The sequence below is a fragment of the Saccostrea cucullata genome, unplaced genomic scaffold (genome assembly GCF_032062105.1).
Source record: "Saccostrea cucullata isolate Sc308-1 unplaced genomic scaffold, CSIRO_AGI_Scuc_v1 ctg135, whole genome shotgun sequence".
NCBI lineage: Eukaryota > Metazoa > Mollusca > Bivalvia > Ostreida > Ostreidae > Saccostrea > Saccostrea cuccullata.
In genome coordinates, this window is record NW_026933790.1 from 570,159 (window position 1) to 592,097 (window position 21,939).

The 21,939-nt window shown below is 34.1% G+C and overlaps 1 protein-coding gene across 1 annotated transcript in view; it reads left to right on the forward strand.

The window, feature by feature from the left end:
• Positions 1–21,687, forward strand: part of LOC134239372 (vascular endothelial growth factor receptor 1-like) — a 28,666-nt gene extending 6,979 nt beyond the window's left edge. The window contains exons 4-9 of the mRNA XM_062721551.1: positions 1,193–1,406; positions 4,946–5,031; positions 5,992–6,279; positions 9,936–10,078; positions 14,869–15,064; positions 21,392–21,687. Of these exons, the coding sequence (XP_062577535.1) occupies positions 1,193–1,406; positions 4,946–5,031; positions 5,992–6,279; positions 9,936–10,078; positions 14,869–15,064; positions 21,392–21,672 (1,208 nt within the window). The 3' untranslated portion in view covers positions 21,673–21,687. The remainder of the gene's footprint in view (positions 1–1,192; positions 1,407–4,945; positions 5,032–5,991; positions 6,280–9,935; positions 10,079–14,868; positions 15,065–21,391) is intronic.
• Positions 21,688–21,939: the final 252 nt, after the last annotated feature.

The window sequence follows — 21,939 nt, forward strand, 5'->3', positions numbered from 1 at the left end:
ACTTGTAAATTACAAAATCAGCTCAAGAAAATATTTTATTCAGAGAGCTGAAAAAAATTTCTCAAAACAAAGTAAGCATTATACGGTTTATACCATCTGATACATTTTCAGTATAGTCTGGGCAAAATAATAACAAACTTCAGTAGACTGGGCATAATGTAGCTAAGAGATGCATATGGAGTTATAATTAACACCACTCCACTCTAGAGCTCTTGAGATTTAGCCAAACTTGTTTCTTCATTAGGTGACGTTTTTTGTTTATGAGTTGTTATAAGAGGTAGATTTACGCACCTCACAGACAGAATCTCACCTTCGCGTGGAGACTCCACAGCTGCAGGTGTGGAATACAATGCAGACATGCATCTGTAAGAAGTACATCAAAAGGAATTGCCCTTGAACACTAATTGAAACATTCTTTGTTGTTTTCCTTAATTTTTTTTCTTGTGTATCACAATCCAGATTTTCCTGTTTAAATTTTTAAATGTATTACCAATACTTATTAGCTTTGGCAATGAAAGAACCCAGGTAAAATTGAAAACTTCTGTAGATTTTTGAAAATTTTATATTAAATTTATCTTAATTGTCACCATGCATAGTATACTTTAATAAACCAGTTATTATTCGTGACAACTTTTATTAATGATTTGCCAGTTTGAAATATGTGTTTGCATGACTATCAATTTTAGTAACTGAAGAATCAGTCTTCATGAGTACACCATTAAAAAAAATGTTTTGCATAGAAAAATGTCATATGAGAGTTGTAGAAGGTCCTAAAACTGACAGGGATATTTCTCACAAACTAATAAAAGTTAGTTAACAATGTCATTCTAAGGGCTTCTTAAATGATACATGTACTTGATCTTTAATGTGCCTTTATAATTTGAATACTGTAGAAGTACTTTTTTCCGCAGGGTATTAATTTACGCTATGTAAGCGGTCACAAATTTTCCGCGAAAATTTGTCCAAGCATACTTAATATAAATGTAAGGCATATAGTGACAATCTTGAAAATCCGCGTAATTTTCTACCCGCGGATTAAACAGAAATTAAGATTCCGTGGAATTATGACCCCGTGGAAAAAAGTACGTCTACAGTACTCTAGTCAATCATAGTGATCAAGAATCACAGACAATTTATAAAAAAATGTCTTAATAGTTAAAAAGATTAACTTGTTAATATTGATGTTTTACAGAGTTTAAACGTGTCATATCATCTAACCCAAGACCAGACATGGAGATTTTTCCTGCTAAGGAGAGCAGTCCGGGATCAGAAAATGACACGATCCACACAAGTACGGGAGACCTGATCTTGAACAGTGGGGAAAACTTCACCATAGAATGTTTCGGAGACTACCCTGTCACACTAATCATACAGAGGGGCAAACTAAGGGCTGTAAGTATTTATAGGTACACTAACTCTTATAAGGTTTGTTACTGTCTACATGGTCTATAAAACTATAGCAGGTAGATCAATCTCATAGATTGAAAGGCAGAGTTGAGATTGATCAACCTGATACATAATTCATTTCTTTAGACAGTAACATGCATAGTAAATATTTTCTTGGAGATAATAGTGTTAGAGACAAAAACTCAAAACAGACCCATAGCAATGTTTATCAATTAGTTTGGTACCAAAAAAAAAAACGACCATTGAAAAAAAAACAGTGATGCGATTAATTGGAACACTTTCAAGGGGATGCAGAGCATTGGAATGATACAGAATCTACAGCTGCAACATTTTAATTTTTATAAAAAGTGGAATTCCTCCCCTGGCTGATCATCAACAGCCTAAGACCTTAGAGCCTGCAAATGATGATCAAATACATGTACATCATATTTCAATTCAGTTAATTTGTCCTATTACCCAAACTATTAAGTTCCATCCAATTTCACAAAGTCATACTCTTGAAAATTATTAACCTCACCTTTTAACCATCAAGTAATTTTTAGCTCTACTGGTCAGAGACCAGAAGAGCTTATGCAATAATAATGCGTCCGGCGTCCGTCTGTCTGTCTGTCTAGCTGTACGTCTGTAAACAATTTTTCAAAATGCTACTCCTCCTACAGTTTTGGTCTGATTTCAATATAACTTGGCACACAAGTAGACTTTACTAAAATACATAATTCTGTGTATCGGTTTTTGATTTTGACGAACGGTGTTGCCGTGGTTACTGAAAATAGAAATTTTTTTGAAATTGTTTCAAAATGCTACTCCTCCTACAGTTTTGGTCTGATTTTTTATATAACTTGGCACACAAGTAGACTTTACTAAGATACATAATTCTGTGTATATTGGTTTTTGATTTGATGAACGGTGTTGCCGTGGTTACTAAAAAAAGAAATTTCTGTTTCAAAATACTACTCCTCCTACAGTTTTGGTCTGATTTCAATATAACTTGGCACGCAAGAAGACTACACTAAGTTACATATTCTGTATATCGGTTTTTGATTTCGACGAACAATGTTGCTGTGGTTACTAAAAATAGAAATTTCTGTGAAATTGTTTCAAAATGCTATTCCTCCTATAGTTTTGTTCTGATTTCAATATATTTTTGCACAGAAGTAGACTACACTCAGATGCACAGTTCTATTTATCATTTTTTTGATTTTGATGAACATTAGTCCCAACTGCTACTTTTCTCCTCCTTCGTAATAAGTACAAACTAGTAGAGCTTCAGTCTCGACAGAGACTTCTGGTTTGTTTCTTCAATTATCTTTATATTTAAGTAAGTAAATTGTGTATTGCTAAACACTGGCATAAGTTCCTGGAATTGCTTTTGTTTTTAGAGGTAAACAAATTTACCAGAGGTGGTTAGTTTTTTCAGCTTCTGAGATTATATATCAGCTGCAGTCAATCAAAGTCTTTGTAATAATTCAATTTATGTTGAATCGCATCATGTAGAAATCATTAACGTTTATTACATGATAAAGCTTTTAGTTCCAGGAGAAATAGTTTCTTGTTCTCCATAGTTTAATAAAAACAGTGTTAGTTATAGGTTGATAATCGTCATAAATCAGAAGTCTATATTCATGACCATTATGGTAGTAGTGGCATCTGTAATCTAGTGGTTAAGGTGCCAGACTCCAAACCGAAAGGTTGTGAGTTCGAATCCTGGCCACGGCAAGTCGACGTTGTGTCCTAGGGAAAGGCACTTTACATGAATTTCCTCACTCCACCCAAGTGTAAAAGGGGTACCTGGCTATAGACAGTGAAAGATATTGTCAGAATGTTAGTGTTCTAGCGCCTTAACGGCAGCTTACACTGAGAAAGATTCTGGATTATTTAGGTCTGCTTGGGTAATAATGTATTGTAAAGCGCCTTGAGTAGCATTTATGCTAAAAAGGCGCTATATGAAAACCAAAAACCTGGCTATAGACAGTGAAAGATATTGTTAGAATGTTAGTGTTCTAAGGCCTAAAATAAAATATTGTTTGTTTGCGGTTGCCTACCAACCCACTGAAAATGCATCCGACCCAAACTTTTTTTTTTAGCCATTTTGTAATATTATTTTTTTCCCCCCAATATTTCAGGATATTAAAACTGTTTCATTTTCAATTTTTGTCTTCATCAATCATTAGTTTATACCAAGAGTGGAGCTTATTCATGTATAAAAACTTTATTTTATGTTATATAACAAAAATCTGAAGGAAAAAAAAAAAAGAAAAGAAAACCTACCTACCTACCCAGTCTAAAAATTAAAGGTCGGCAACTGCAAACAAAGAATTTTTTAAGCTTGGCCTAGTGCCTTAACGGCAGCTTACACTGAGAAAGATTCTGGATTGTTATGGTCTGCTGGAGTGGAGTAATAATGTATTGTAAAGCGCTTTGAGTAGCATTTATGCTAAAAAGGCGCTATATGAAAACCAAAAACCTGGCTATAGACAGTGAAAGATATTGTCAGAATGTTAGTGTTCTAGCGCCTTAACAGCAGCTTGCACTGAGAAAGATTCTGGATTGTTATGGTCTGCTGGGGTAATAATGTATTGTAAAGCGCTTTGAGTAGCATTTATGCTAAAAAGGCGCTATATAAAAACAATCATTATTATTATTATAATAATGATGAATTTCTTCATGTATCATACTCTCATCAACCAGGTGAAATTTGAACAGTAGATTTGAGAACACTCTGTTTTCATTCTCCAGAAAAGAAGAAGATTTGACCAAGGAATTCTAAGGACTTTGTGTCACAACTAAAGCATTCATGTTATTGTACAATAATTAGGACAACTTTACTTGAAATCATCGTATACTTTCCGTCATTTGATAGTTTTTCAGTCAGCGTGTTTATCTGACTCAAGTACTTACTTAACACTTCCTGTCTGTAAGTATATGTTAAGGTGTTGACGAGAAATCCTTCGACATTGAACCAAATTAGTAGTCAAGATTCCTTAGAATTAACTCTTACTTTTTCCCTGTTTGAAAGTAAGAGTTGTTCACATGAAAAATGCATTTTTTAAGAATGTTCTGTTTTTGTGAAAATCAATTTTGTGTTGTTTTTTCCCAATTAACCTAAATTTGAATGGAGAAAAACAAACAGCAAGTAGTTTAAGTGAGCATATTAAAATGGCTAAAATTACTTCTCACTAAAAATAGAATACCAATTTTCAAAGACAAATTGCTAAATTTGCATCTCACTAAAATGTCCACTTATAATTTCAATCAGTAGTATATATTTCCTTGATAATGTAAATTTGTATTTCTCACATATCTTTAATTGTTATGAAAGCCATTCTTATATTGAGCTCTCAGGTACAAATATAATGAAGAATGCACTCATTTTGAAATGAATTTTAACAACTCAATGACATATATTTATATCTCTAATTATGATGAAAAATTATTATATATTTGCCGCACTTTATTTTCGCAGTTTTACACTTGCAAACAATTTTACCCCATCTTAAATTCATCCAGTAACAGTTTGGAGAAATCTTAATGTATTCAGTAACCCTGACTACCTGTACACGGGGGAATACTTCTGTCAGTACCAAGACAACAGCATTTACACCAGCAAGTACATCTATGTCAGAGGTGAGTCAGCTACATGGGTGAAGGACAAACTGATGTAGTTTATCAATTTACCAAATTGATCAAGCTCTGTCCTAAGTCTTTTATATCCTTTACAACAGATGGAAAAAAAACTTTGATTGAAAATTAATAGTCCATGACATATATTTAAACATGCAAATTGTAAGAAAGTATCTGTATTAAATCTGGTTTACATTATATTTTCCAGGAAGTCCAATTTTTGTGGTTTGCCCCGCCCAATAGGAAAAAGATTTGATCTTTGATAGGAATTTAATTTGTACACATGGATGAACCAAGACAACAGCATTTACACCAGGACATAAATTCATGTGTCTTTTCTTACCTTGAAAACCACAAAATTACCACACACACCCCACACACAAATTAGCGATTTCACAGTACATGTAATTGAATTGGTCAAATCCTACCAAAAATTTAAAGGTTTTGTGTTTAATGATGATAAGTTAATTGTACAGATTTAACTTTTAATGATGTTGTATAATAATCAGGAAATAATGGAAGTCTGATTAGAAATTTGTACAATACTTCCTTTAATGTTTTGCAGTGCCCTTTCATTATAAAGAAACATTAGAAGCTCATATAATAACCACAAAATCTGAAAAATAGAAACTACTGTAAACCAACTTTTATTCGTGTGAGAAACCAACTTCTCAGAAATGTGCTCATTTTCAAGGAATGTTTTGTAGTGCCCTTTCATTATATAAAGAGACATTAGGAGTTCATAACAACAAAATATTAAGTTTATAAACTAAACTCAAACATTAATTATCATGTTCACAAAGTTGGGGTTAGCAGAGACCATGGAAGAGCGTATGCCTTTGGTAACAAGTCTCTTAAAAATTGAAATTAAACTGTATATATCTGTGTATGTTATTGCCAATTTTGAGTTTTAGCTTTAGACATACATATTCTGATTTCTTTTTTTTTAATTGTTTTCTACAGATGAGGACAATTTATTCCTGCTTCAAAACAGATCCTACCCGTATTTTGTTAATGCCTATCAGTTTGTTACCTTGATACTTGCCTGTAATGTGTCTGACCCTGAAGCCAAGGTCGAACTGTGGCGAGGTGGAGGGGTACAAGTGTCTCTGGAGGAAAACGGCATTGTATATGACCCCAAAATTGGATTTATAATTGAGTTTCCAAATTTGCGGTTGGCAGGGATGTTTAAGTGTAATGCCACCAAGAACCAAAAGACAGATGTTCGCAATTTTTACATAAATTACAGAGGTAACATACCCACCATCTACAAGAAAATAAAGATTCTTATCTCATTTTTTGTATACATGTATAAATAACAAATAAAAAATCCAGTTAAGAATAAAAAACACTTTTTAAAGAGGTAGGTTCACTAATTCCATAAAATGGCCCTGTCATCATACCAATTTAAAGAGGTAGGTTCACTAATTCCATAAAATGGCCCTGTCATCATACCAATTAACTGACCAAGTCCTTACATCCCATTTCAAACATTAACATAATGTGGAGACTTAGTGCTTTCATTTCCTATAAAAAGAATTCTCTAAGAGTCCAAGTTTTGATACTCAGGCTATGTGAAACTTCAATGTTCTTGAATTTTGAAGAAAATGAGTGAATTTGAGCACCAACTGTTGATTAAAATATGATCCCTCCCCACAATCTAAAAGTTGTTTCATGGATTGGATATTTTCTGAAACAGGTCTTTCATTATATACTGGTAGTTAAACAATTCAAATTAGAAGTTGGGGTTATGCAAAATATTCAAAAAGGGCTTAAAATTTTTGCCTTTTTTAAAGAAATTTTCATGATTTGAGGAAAATGATGCAATTCATGACGTCATAATACATGGACAAGAGAAAAAATTACGTCAATTTTATTAGCTCTTCTGAGCCAAAGGTTCAAAGAGCTAATGCTATGGCCATTTGTGCGGTGTGCGTAAACTTTTTAGAAAATGGGCCATAACTCAAGAACCCTTTGGCCAATCACTGTCAAATTTGTCACAGGGTATCTTTGGCCCAAGGGCTACTATTATACTAAAACTAGGGTTGGGACCCTTAAAGAAGGGGAGATAACCAGGAAAATAAAACAAAAATTACTGGTTGCTAAAAATTCTTCTCCAGAACCACGAGGCAGATTTTCACCAAACTTACATACAAGGATCAGGATAGGTTGAAGATTAAAATTTGCATGGGGAATTACCCTGGGGCAAAGGGCGTGGTCTCAAGGTCACCTCAAAGTTGACCAAAATTTTTACTTTATAAAAACATTGATAATTTGCTTACTATAAAGACTATAATCATCAAATTTTGTAAGTTGATGCATCATAGGACTTCACATCATATTAACTCAAAAGTAGGTCATGGTGACCTATTTTTTATACCCCCCGCAAACGAAGTTTGGGGGGGTATATAGGAATCACCTTGTCTGTCTAGCTGTCCGTCTGTCCATCTGTCTGTGCAATCGTGTCCGGTCCATATCTTTCTTACAGAGGGACATTAGAATCTACTACTCCACACTAAGATTGCTCATGACCTAAGGGTGTGTCATGACCTTGACCCAAGGTCATTTGGGCAAGTTCAAGGTCACTGGAAGAAAAATTTCATAATTCGTGTCCGGTCCATATCTTTCTTATGGATAAACTTGGTTGGTTCTCATTTCACACAAAGATTGCCCATGACCCAAGGGTGTGTCATGACCTTGACCCAAGATCATTTGGGGAAGTTCAAGGTCACTGGAAGAAAAATTTCAAAATTCATGTTTGATACATATCTTTAATGGATAAACTTGGTAGGTTCTCATTTCACACAAAGATTGCCCATGACCCAAGGGTGTGTCATGACCTAGACCCAAGGTCATTTGGGGAAGTTTAAGGTCACTGGAAGAAAAATTTCATAATTCGTGTTTGATACATATCTTTATTATGGAAAAACTTAATTCTGAAAAACCCAGCGGAGGGTATTTTGTCCCGTTTGGACAGTTCTAGTTTAATTTTGCAGGTATTTGTTTTGAAATTGATTTTGAGACATATTTTGGACACTTTTAAAAGCCTATGATCATCAAAATTTGTCAGTTGATGTATCTTGGGTTGTTGAACAATGTCAACTTAAAATTAGGTCACTGTGACCTACTTTTTGAATTTTATGGCTTATCTTTTCTAAAACATTTAATCCCATCAATTCAGAAACTGAGAGGTTTAGAATCACGAATTCTTGTAATTTGATGCAACTTGAGGCCTTAAAACATATTTATGAAAAAGTAGGTCACTGTGACCTACTTTTTACATTTTGCAGGCATTGGTTTTCAAATTGTTTTAAAGGCGTATTCTGAATACTTTAAGATGTATGATCATCAAACTTTGTCAGCTAATGCATTTTGGGTCTTCAGAAAACGGTCACAGTGATCTACTTTTGATATTTTATTGCTTTATTTTAATTATCTTAAGTACTTATAGGCTTAGAATCATCGAACTTTGTCAGTTGATGCATCTTGGGTTTTCGAAGAATGTTGACCAAAAAGTAGGTCATGGTGAATTACTTTTGAATACTTGGGTACTTAGAATCATTAATCCTTGTCAATTAATGCATCTTAAGTCCTCAGAAAATTTCAATTTAAAAGTAGGTCAGCATGACCTACTTGTGGTATTTTATAGTTATATTGAAATATCTTCAGTCTTAACTGGGTAAGAATCATTAAACTTTGTCAGTTGATGCATCTTGAGTCTTAGGATATTTAGAGGCTTCAATATTAATACAGTAAAATTTGTCTAATCCGGACTCTGAGTACTCCGGATTTTTGTCCATTCCGTCTATAAATTTTAGTCCCATGAACTTCTTAAACAAATTCATTAGAAAAAATTCTGTGTAGTCCGGATACTGTCTATTCTGTATTCCGAACGGCCATACTGGTCCCAGCTGCTCATAATTAACGGTAATTATTTCCTCTAATCCGGCCACACCTGAGTTACTTCAAAGCAATTAACACCTTTCGTGATGGATTTGATAATATGTGTTTACATTAGCAGTGCCATGAAACGAACTCATTGAAATGCGGCGGTGACACAGTTCAGTTGAAAAAAAAATTACTAGTATATGATTGAATTACAATTAAAAAAAATAATTTTGTTTTAACTCGATCCTTTTACCACATTATAACAAAAATACAAAAAATAAATATGTACGCGATTTACAAATCAATATGTAAATCGGGATCGAAAATCGAACGCATTTCAAAATGGCGCCAAACCACTGTGGGGGAAGACGTAATTTTTTACATAAAAATTAAAAGTTCAATCTAATAATTAGCACATCTTAAATAATTGTGCATTACTGTTTTTACACTGAATGAGCTCTTTGACAAGCAAAACATGATTCGCTTGATATATAGTAGGCCTATATTATGCGTGCCTGTAGATTTTGATTTAGGTTTTTACTAACATTTCACCCGACTTTTAAACTTCGTGAAAAAACAAGAAAATACAGTAAGTCATAAGGGACTATTTTATAATTTCTAGACTCCAAAATATTGATTGATTTCATCATTTAATTATATTTTATATTATGTATAATAATGAACTTGTAAATAAACAACAAAATTTTCAAAACTAACATTTTCCTGCATTTTTCCTGCACTCCGGATTCTGTCTAAACCGGCCAAATTTTATGGAACTGGCGGTAGCCGGTTTGGACAAATTATACTGTATAAGTAATAGATTGTACAATTTATCAGAAGAGCAATTCAAGGCCCTTGGGACTCTTGTTTGATATGAAGTCACCAAGGGTCCAAGTAAAATTTAACATATTTTCAACTAAAATGAGCAGTTTTGATTTTTCAGAAATTCACAGGGCCAAAAGAGGCCCAAGGGGAACCTTGTTCTTTGGATACATGTATCTTTGTTACTCCTTTTGTAGGTGGTAGTGCTCCACCAAGTCCCTATATACTACCTCCTGGGGATAAGGAGATTGTATTAGGGGAAGACTTTGAGCTCACATGTACAGTGAAGGTTAAGACTGGCACAACTGTTAGCATGGACTGGAACTATAAGTCAAATGAGGTAAAGTTAACTGTTTCAACAGTATATCTTGGGTATATGAATTGCACCTGCGGTAGAGCGCTCACTCCATGATCAGGAGGTCATGAGTTCGCATCTTAATTGCGGCCAACCTAAGTCAATAAACAAAACGTAGCAACTGTTCCTTTACCATGTGCTCAGCTTTTGAAATGAAAGTTGCAGTTCCTTTGGGTGAGACTTTAGAAACAGTGGTCCCATGTCACAACAATCGTTGGCACATTAAAGAAGCCTCACTGTTCAGTGGCCTTGAGTGTCGCGTAAAGGTCAAAAGTTGAAGCCCTTCACCAAAATGGTGGCGTCTCCATATGAGTGAAAAATTCTTGAATGGGACGTAAAACAACATACAATTAAAGATTTGCATCTGGTGACCAAATTTGCATTGAAATGTGTGAGATGTTCCATCTGACCTACCTGAATGATCCAACCAACATTTTCCAGAACATCAAGAGCAGGTCCATGTTCTAAATCTTTAAATCTTAAACAAAACAAACCAAACTTACATGGATTTACCTTTAGATTTACACACTACCAGAACATTTTTGATATGAAGATTTTTTTCTCACTTAAATATGTAACATTTAACAGAGTTTATAATCTTTGATTTACTGGTATGAGTATTTTTCAAATTTAAAAGCCTTTTCTTGTTTCAACCTGAATCTGATTAAAGGGGTTGAACTGTAATGAATGGAAAATAATCATAGTACATCCTTTGGAATTCTAAGTTTTTTTTCAGCTCTGTGCTTGTACATTAGAAAAGTTCGCGGACACATTGAATTACGGAAAATCTATTGTGTACTGTGAAGTATGACCTATGTCTGAATAAATTCCTATATTTTGTTTATTGGATGGTAAAAAAGCAGCATATAATAAAATCTGAAAATGTAATTCTCATTTATGGTGAAATGTAGGCTCGCTAGATGTTTGTGTATATATATTTTAACAGGTAAATCTTTTTAAAAAAGAAATGCGAAAACCTTTAGTTTAGCTTAACCGCTTTCATTTCTAAACTAAACTAAACTAATCTAAACTAAAAGTTTTCACGTTTCTTTTTATGCCCCCCTTTGAAGAAGGGAGGGCATATTTTAATCTCTTTTTAGACATTTTACTGCATACATAATTTTTGGTCAGGTATGTCGTTCCGATTTTTGGCTGTGTTTTCAGGCGTTGATTTTCTATCACAACCAATGCACATACTGAAATGGAATTTGGTATACAGACATGTCAGATGAATATCTAGACCAACTTCTGTTTTGGATATGATCGCCCCTTTTTTGACAGAGTTATGCCCCTTGGACTTAGAAAAATTCCATTATTTGCAGTTTCCCTTACATTATTCTTTGCAGAATATTATTATTTTAGAAATGAAATTTAGTATACAGATTTATCAGGTAAAATCTAGGCCAAATTGTGTTTGTGTATATATATTTTAACAGTTTTGCCCCTTTGGCTTAACTGCTTTAGAAAAATTCCAATTATCTGCAGTTTCTGTTCATTTTCTTTGCAACCGTTGCTACATACTGAAATGAAATTTAGTATACAGATTCATCAGATGAATATCTAGGTCAAGTTCTGCTTTGGGTACGATTGTGCTATTTTTGACAGAGTAATGCCCTTTTGAACTTAGAAAAATTCCAATTTGGGGGAGGGGGGCAAAAGTGTTTTACAAACATCTCTTGTTTTAAAAGATTTACCTGTAAACTACCGAGCACTGTTGATTTTTTTCTGTTTCAATATATTTTAACATATACTGATTTTGGTGGTTTTAACAATCTTTTTTTTTCAATTAATTTTATGTAGAAATCAATCATTTTTCCTATTACATTATAGAATTTAACATAACCCAGTCCTGTAATTCTTCATTCCATTTACATAGATAAGAGTGGTAGCATGTTTATATATTTTGTTTTAAGAATTGGTCTGAATGTACTAGTCTAGATTAAATTTTGTAGTTGTTGAAAAAATAACCTTGTTCACAATCATAATCAGAAGGTATATATTTTTCCACTCTCTTCCCCAGAAATCTGTAGCTGCATGCACCAGACAGAATTTTTTTTTATCAATACTCTCAGTGAATATTGAAACAACAATTTTTAGCCAAATAAATGTTGATTTCATGTACTATGGGAAATCTGAAATGGCAGCTCAATTTCTAAAACTATGTCTAATATGGGAATAAGTATCTTACAGGTTAAAATAATTGTTTAATGGGAATGATATTTATGGACTATGAAAGCAAGTAAGGAATATATGCAATATATACATGTTTATACATGTGAATTTGTCAGTACGTTGTATAAGTTGAGACTGTCAGGTTAAACAATTTTTCATGAGAGATATTCGCAGTTGAAGTTCAATTTCTCAAATAAACCAATAATTCAAATACAGTACCATGGATATTTCAGAGCAAGCTAGAATTCCAGCTATATTTTTGTTAGTTATTTTAACCATTATTTTTTATTTACACATTTACTTTAATATCTCAGTCTTTTTTTCTTAGAGATAATGAGGTTTGACTATATATCATTGAAAAGTTAACAAGATTTTTGGACCCCAAAGTCAATATTATTTTCAATATTAGGCAAAGCTAAAGGAACTCTTACTATCAAAGAAATCCAGATACTTTTTTCACTCAGGAAATGATATAATATAATAAGAAATAAAATGATAATTGTACTATAATTACTAAAATCCTGAGCTTTGTTCACATCACTGATGCTATAGTATACTCGGTAATGCTTCAGCATTGATGGCAGGCTATGGTAAAGGGTGTGCTTACATTTGCTTAGCCTTTTATTTTGATGATTGGTTCATGTTTAGTTAGCAAACCAACATTTTCAGTCATCGCTGGAATAAGCAGAATCTATTTTAATTGAGGATTCTGTTTACCCTGATGTTGTCTTAATACGTTTTGCTTTTGTGTGAGAGAGTACTTGCATATTTCAATTATAATATTATCTTTAAATAAGAGGACATGCTTTTACATCTGTGGATATGCATTGTTTTTTTTTATATTTACCCTAGATTTAGTAAATTTATAAATACAAAACATATTAAAGTTTGAATTATATTTATTTTCTATAGCTCTTTAAGCCAAGTTCACAATCCTAATAAAAGAGGTATGTTTTGAATTAGGACTCCTTCTCACCTGTGAGTCGAAGGCTCAAGTGATCTTTGTCTGTTGTCTGTCATCGTCGTTGTTGTCGTTATTGGTGTCATTGTAAACTTTTCACATTTTCATCTTCTTCTCAAGAACCACTGGGCCCATTTCAACCAAACTTGCTACAAAGTATCCTTGGATGGAGGAAATTCAAGTTTGTTCAAATGAAGGGCCATGCCCTTTTCCAAGGAGAGATAAGTATGAATTAGTGAAAAATTAATGGCATGTTTTAAAAATCTTCTTCTCAAGAACCACTGGGCCAGGAAAGATGAAACTCATGTGGAATCATCCTCAGGTAGTGCAGATTCAAGTTTGCTCAAATCATGACCTCCAGGGGTAGGATGGGGCCACAATGGGGGGTTAAAATTTAAGATAAGAATATATAGGGGAATTAGTCTTTAAAAAATCTTCTTCACAGAGACCACTGGGCCAGGAAAGTTGAAACTCATGTGGAAGCATCCTCATGTAGAGTAGATTGAAATTTTTTCAAATCATGACCCCCGGGGTAGGGCAGGGCCAAAATAGCCAATCAAAGTTTTACATAGAAATATATTGGAAAATTCTTTTAAAATCTTCTTCTCAAGAATAGCAAAGCCATGATTAATCATATTTATATGGAAGCATCCTCAGGTAGTGTAAATTCAAGTTTTAATCAAATAATGACCCCCGGGGGTAGGGCCGAGCCAAAATGGCCGACCAAAGTTTTACATAGAAATATGTAGGAAAATTCTTTAAAAATCTTCTTCTCAAGAATAGCAAAGGCATGAATGATCATATTTATATGGAAGCATTGTCAGGTAGTGTAGATTCAATGTTCAAATCATGACCCCCGGGGTAGGGCGGGGCCACAATGCCCGACCAAAGTTTTACATAGAAATTTATCGGAATATTCTTTTAAAATCTTCTTCTCAAGAACCACTGTGCCAGGAAAGATGAAACTTATATGGAAGCATCCTCAGATAGTGTAAATTCAAGTTTGTTCAAGTCATGACCTCTGGGTGTAGGGCGGGGCCACAATGGCCAATCAAAGTTTTACATAGAAATATATAGGAAAATTCTTTAAAATATTCTTCTCAAGAATAGCAAAGGCATGAATTATCATATTCATCTGGAAGCATCCTCAGGAAGCGTAGATTCAGGTTTGTTCAAATCATGACCCTTGGGGGTAGGGCGGGACCACAATGGCCGATCAAAGTTTTACATAGAAATTTATAGGGAAATTCTTGAAAATCTTCTTTTCAAGAATGGCAAAGCCATGTTTAGTCATATTCATATGGAAGTATTCTCAGGTGGTGTATATTCAAATTTGTTTAAATCATGACCCCTGGGGGTAGGGCGGGGCCACAATGTAAGTTCAAATGTAAAGGGCAATAAAGCCACAGGTAGTCAAAGAAATATGCAAGCATCCTTAGTTAGTGTAGATTCAAGATTGTTCAGATCATACCCTCTCCCCTTTAAGGATTTGTTTGGATCACTTTTGGGTTTAAACTTTTCAAAAATAAACTGATTTCTGCTTTTTTCCAAGCTACAGTGCTCAGGTGAGCAATGTGGCCCAGGGGAGCGTCTTGTTTTCTTTGTGACAGTTATGAAATTTTTTAAACACTTTGTTTGACAGCGGTCTGACAGGGTTCGAGCGACAGCAGCACAACTGAAAGAAACAAAGAAAGGAATTTCTATTCAGACATATGACTTCTTCGTCTCCATTTTGACTGTAATGAATGCCAAAAAAATGGACCAGGGCACATACACATGTAACGTTACCACTGGTGCAGGGTTGCACAATACAGCGTCTAAGCGGGTCATATTAATAGGTAAGTTTATCCCAGTTATTACACTGAAACCCCTATTTTAATTTGTAGACAATATTAATCTGCACATTCACTCGAAAACAGGAAGAAACCAATTGGATGAGTTTGGTATGCGAGCTCTTTAACATGGTAACATACCTTTCATGTGGGCATGGGATCATAAAACTTAGATGAGATAACATGATCTCAGGATCGATATCTCACTATTTACTCTCATTGTAAAAGTGAGACTGAGATCAAAAGTTAGCTGTCCAAGTTTTATGGCCCTGAGGAGCCTGGTCTCTTTAAACCAGAGTTGACCTAACTTTCTTGCAAATACTATAGAAGTACTTTTTTCCATGTGGTATTAATTTACGCTATGTACGCAGTCACAATTTCTCCGCGGAAATTTGTCCCATCATTCTCAAAATACGTGTAAGGAATATAGTGAGAGTTCAAGAAATCCGCCTAATTTTCTACCCGCGGACTAAGGAGAAATAGAGATTCCGCGGAATTATGACCCAGTGGAAAAAAGTACGTCTACAGTAATCATATTAACCCTCTCATCTAGCCTCTGTATTGTTCACATTCCCCCAATAAATGTGTCTGGGACTAACTAGAACAGTAAAGTCAGAAGAATGCCCCTGCTATTCTCGACCTTCAAAGGGGTACCTTATTGGCAGAGAAGAATAATATTCCCTTTAAAGGAATAAATGTTCTGATGGACTACAAACAGAGGTGTGACAGGTGCACTAAGGAAGCATACAAGATATCAAAGCAACTTTTTTTTTATTGGGGATACTAGCGGTTAAATGTACTTTGATTATTTAATGAATTATATGTCTGAATTTAAAGGTTTTTAGGTCACCTGAGTAAACTCAGGTGACCTATTGCTATCCGTTTTCGTCCGTCGTCGTCCGTCGTTCGTCGTGCGTTAACATTTGAACATTTTCAGCTTCTTCTCTGCAACCACTGGACCAATTTCAACCAAATTTGGCACAAAGCATCTATGGGTGAAGAGGAACAAAAATTGTGAATTTCATGATCCCTGCCCTAGGGCTGTGTATTGAGCAAAAAATTTTGATACGATACGATACAATATTTTTTAAAGCGATATGCGATATATTGGATTCTGAAACAAGTCCATTAAAAAAGGCTTATTAATCATTAAATGCATGGATTTCATAAAATTCTAGTGTTTTATCACCCATTTCAAAGTTCTTATCCCATATAGTCAGTAAATAAAACACTTCCAGTCGAAACTTTTGATGACTGTAAAATCAACATGTTAAAATAAAATTGTTACGTATTTTATAATAACTATAAAAACTGTGTTATTTCTTTTATAAATCTATAATTATTGACCAGTTTTAATTAAAAAAAGAGAAATATAATCTTTGCTGATTAAAATTCCCATATTTTTAGCAGAATTAGGAAAAAAACTACTTGTCCGGTACGTATTGGAAGTAATTTTTCGATACAATATTTTTCTTGAATATCGATACGTATCGATATATTGATATATTGATACAGCCCTACCCTGCCCCCCTGGGGCCTGAGGGGTGGGGCCAAAACCACTAAAATTAATGCAATCTTTAAAAATCTTCTTCTTTACTCCTGGACATCAGGCAGTCAAACTGTTTGCATGATTGTAATCAGCAATGAGTCCTCTACCAAAATTGTGAAATTCATGGCCCTGGGGTCAGGGGTTCTAGTGCTAGGGCGGGGCTAAATAAGTAGGTAGTGAAAATGCATTATTTCTTTGAAAATCTTCTTCTCTGCTCCTGGGTATTAAATAAACCAACTAAGTACACAGTTATGATGAGCAAGAGTGCCTCTACTAAAATTGTGAATTTTATGACCCCAGGGTCAGGGGTTCTGGTGTTAGGGTGGGGCTCTATTGGTTATATAGTGAAAATACATGAATTCTTTGAAAATCTTCTTCTCTGCTCCTGGGTATTAAATAAACTAACTAAGTACATAGTTATGATAAGCAAGAGTGCCTCTACCAAAATTGTGAATTTTATGGCCCCAGGGTCAGGGGTTCTTGTTTTAGGGTGGGGCTCTAATGATTATATAGTGAAATGCATGAATTCTTTGAACATCTTATCCTTTGCTCCTGGTTAATATGCTAATGAACTAATTACATATTGAAGGCCAGGATTTATTCTATTTTCAGTTTTACAAACCCTCCGCTCAAGGTTTTGAATTTTCAGAAAAAAATAAAACATTTTTTTTCTTTTCAATGTCAAATTTGAGTCGGGATCGAGATATCAAATTTACGAACTCGCACTTCCGGTTTTATAGAAAATAAAGCCAGATGGCAGATCATGGTCTGAGAAGATAGCTTGGTTTAGTGTAAAATTCGTCGATAAGAGTGCCATTCAAAACGTTTCACCCGTTCAAAGGACAAATAAAATGCTGACGACTTTGTTGCACAATGACATGCTGGTGAGATAATTATGTATTCGTTTCAAAAGTAACTGTAAACTTTTTTCCTCCCCCAGGTTTTAAACTGCCCGTGGTAGCTATTGCATATTGCCAGGGACATTGTTTAGGTCTCTGTTATAGCTTACAGTCTAAGCATCATTCTTCAGAAAAGGGTTGCTTATGCATCAGATGTAATGAATAAAACTATGGGAGAAGTGAAGTCCATTTGAGGAAGAAATAAACAATAACCTGAAGAAATAAAAAAAATTCAACTATTAAAAGGCAAGAATATACAAATATATACAGGCATGTAGTATCATTTGTATCAGCCAGAAAAATTATTTTACACTTAATTGAAAAAATGTTGACTCTACTCCCCAATACTCCCTGTCTGTTTTATGATAGGAATTATAATTTTAGGCATCAAGTAAATTTTAGAACAATGTCTACACATTCACCTAACACATATTAAAAAAATGAAGATATATTGAAAGACTTTTAAAGAATTGATTTTTTAAAATATACTTTGATCAACATCACAAAATTTATATAACTGACCCAAACTGGCAGATGATGAAATAAGCAATTAAATGTTCTACTTTCCTATTTGTAAGCATTATGTGTCCAGTGGTAAGGAGCCTATTAGGAAAGCATAAAAAAGAATGTACAAATGTTAATAATTGATTTATCAAAAAAAATTTTTTATTTCCTTCTCCTTCGGAACATTTTTATTCTCATGTTAATAACTAAACCTAAACATAAAAACAAATGCTGGCTTTATAATGAAGAAAGGGGCCTCTTTCAAAATAGATAATTTCAAGGCTGCTGGGTCAGGGATACCAGGGGGGTACTTTGACTAAAAATAAATTAATGCTTTGAAATCTGCCCTTTGATAAGCAATGGTGCCTCTTTCAAAATTTGTGAATTTCATGGCTTTTGGCTTAAAACACGAACGAAATACAATCGCTGGAAAGTTGTTACATGATACTCAGGTGACCTATAAGGCCCGTGGGCCTCTTGTTAGCTCTACTGGTCAGAGACCAGAAGAGCTTATGCGATAGTAATGCGTCCGGCGTCCGTCCGTCTGTCCGTCTGTCTGTCCGTCTGTCTGTCCGTCTGTCTGTAAACAATTTTTCAAAATGCTACTCCTCCTACAGTTTTGGTCTAATTTCAATATAACTTGGCACACAATTAGACTACACTAAGATACATAATTCTGTATATCGGTTTTTGATTTCGATGAACGGTGTTGCCGTGGTTACTAAAAATAGAAATTTCTGTGAAATTCTTTCAAAATGCTACTCCTCCTACAGTTTTGGTCTGATTTCAGTATAACTTGGCACACAAGTAGAATACACTAAGATACATAATTCTGTGTATCGGTTTTTGATTTCGATGAACGGTGTTGCCGTGGTTACTAAAAATAGAAATTTTTGTGAAATTCTTTCAAAATGCTACTCCTCCTACAGTTTTGGTCTGATTTCAGTATAACTTGGCACACAAGTAGAATACACTAAGATACATAAATCTGTGTATCGGTTTTTGATTTTGATGAATGGTGTTGCCGTGGTTACTAAAAATAGAAATATCTGTAAAATTGTTTCAAAATGCTACTCCTTCTACAGTTTTGGTCTGATTTCAGTATAACTTGGCACACAAGTAGACTACACTAAGATACATAATTCTCTGTATTGGTTTTTGATTTCGATGAATGGTGTTGCCGTGGTTACTAAAAATAGAAATTTCTGTGAAATTCTTTCAAAATGCTACTCCTCCTACAGTTTTGGTCTGATTTCAGTATAACTTGGCACACAAGTAGAATACACTAAGATACATAATTCTGTGTATTGGTTTTTGATTTCGGTGAACGGTGTTGCCGTGGTTACTAAAAATAAAAATTTCTGTGAAATTCTTTCAAAATGCTACTCCTCCTACAGTTTTGGTCTGATTTCAGTATAACTTGGCACACAAGTAGAATACACTAAGATACATAATTCTCTATATTGGTTTTTGATTTTGATGAACGGTGTTGCCGTGGTTACTAAAAATAGAAATTTCTGTGAAATTCTTTCAAAATGCTACTCCTCCTACAGTTTTGGTCTGATTTCAGTATAACTTGGCACACAAGTAGAATACACTAAGATACATAATTCTGTGTATCGAATTTTTATTTTAATTTTGATGAACGGTGTTGCCGTGGTTACTAAAAATAGAAATGACTGTAAAATTGTTTCAAAATGCTACTCCTCCTACAGTTTTGGTCTGATTTCAATATAACTTGGCACACAAGTAGACTACACTAAGGAGTAAGAACATAAAGAGACTTTATCAACGATCATTATTCTATTTATTGCTGTTGTAAAATTTCAAATCCCAGCTGCTTAAGTACTTTTCTTTTCCTTTGCTATAAGTTCAAACCAGTAGAGCTTCAGTCTCGACAGAGACTTCTGGTTTTTTAGCTCTACTGGTCAGAGACCAGAAGAGCTTATGCGATAGTAATGCGACCGTCGTCCGTCCGTCTGTCCGTCTGTCTGTCTGTCCGTCTGTCTGTCTGTCTGTAAACAATCTTTCAAAATGCTACTCCTCCTACAGTTTTGGTCTGATTTCAATATAACTTGGCACACAAGTAGATTACACTAAGATACATAATTCTGTGTATCGGTTTTTAATTTCGATTAACGGTGTTGCCGTTGTTACTAAAAATAGAAATTTCTGTGAAATTCTTTCAAAATGCTACTTCTCCTACAGTTTTGGTCTGATTTCAATATAACTTGGCACATAAGTAGACTACACTAAGATACATAATTCTGTATATCAGTTTTTGATTTTGATTAACGGTGTTGCCGTTGTTACTAAAAATAGAAATTTCCGTGAAATTCTTTCAAAATGCTACTTCTCCTTCAGTGTTGGTCTGATTTCAATATAACTTGGCACATAAGTAGACTACACTAAGATACATAATTCTGTGTATCGATTTTTTATTTCGATGAACGATGTTGCCGTTGTTGCTAAAAATAGAAATTTCTGTGAAATTCTTTCAAAATGCTACTCCTCCTACAGTTTTGGTCTGATTTCAATATAACTTGGCACACAAGTAGACTACACTAAGATACATAATTCTGTATATCGGTTTTTGATTTTGATTAACGGTGTTGCCATTGTTACTAAAAATAGAAATTTCTGTGAAATTCTTTCAAAATGCTACTTCTCCTTCAGTGTTGGTCTGATTTCAATATAACTTAGCACACAAGTAGACTACACTAAGATACATAATTCTGTGTATCGATTTTTTATTTCGATGAACGATGTTGCCGTTGTTGCTAAAAATAGAAATTTCTGTGAAATTCTTTCAAAATGCTACTCCTCCTACAGTTTTGGTCTGATTTCAATATAACTTGGCACACAAGTAGACTACACTAAGAATTCTGTATATTGGTTTTTGATTTCAATGAACGGTGTTGCCATGGTAACTAAAAATAGAAATTTCTGTTAAAAAATCTCAAAATGCTACTCCTCCTGCAGTTTAAGTCTGATTATAATATAATGTGGCATGCAAGTAGACTATACTAAGAACATAAAGACACTTAATCAAGGATCATTATTCTTTTTATTGCTGTGGTAAAGTTTCAATTCCCAACTTCTTAAGAACTTTTCTCTTCCTTTGCTATAAGTACAAACCAGTAGAGCTTCAGTCTTGACAGAGACTTCTGGTTTTAAAAAACGTTCATTAAAGACATCCTTGAATATTACATGTATATAACTATCTTGAAATAAAAAAAGCATTCGGATTCGAGTAAAGCAATGTGGACATTACACAAGTGTGCTCTCTTTAAAGTTGGAGTTGTCGTTCTTGATTTTATTGAAGTTGATTTAAAAAAGGCATTTTAAACCTCAATAATAAGTATGTTATATTAATTTCAGAGACAGGCCAGTTAGGAATTCAGGAATGTAAGAATGGCATGACCAGGGTGGATTTAAGTCAAGATTGGAAAGTTTATGCCAGGCCAGGACAGATTGGGGTTCAGGTGTCGTGCCTGATTAAAGCAGATCCACGCCCCAACATCACCTGGTACTTTAACGGGAAGGATATAAGAACTCTGGACATCTATCAGCGGACCCACTTTCCAACGTTAGTATTTTATGCAAAAATATATCTCCTAATATTTCCATTTCTATCTGTTTTCTATGTGATAACTCTTTAAAACTTAGGTGAGTTGATTTCTTGATAATTCCACCAGCAAAGCAAAGCAAAAGGTCATGAGCTAAGCAGGCTTAATATACAAATCCTAATATGCCTCACCCTATATGCAAATTATCTCATGTTTACAACCATCATGGTTACCCTAGCTGGCATACCCAACAAACTAGACATCCTTTATAATAATATAAATCCTTTACTCCTTAAACTAAGTAAATATATGTACATCCCTACTGACATGAAAAATACAGGGATTTGTAATGTTGACATA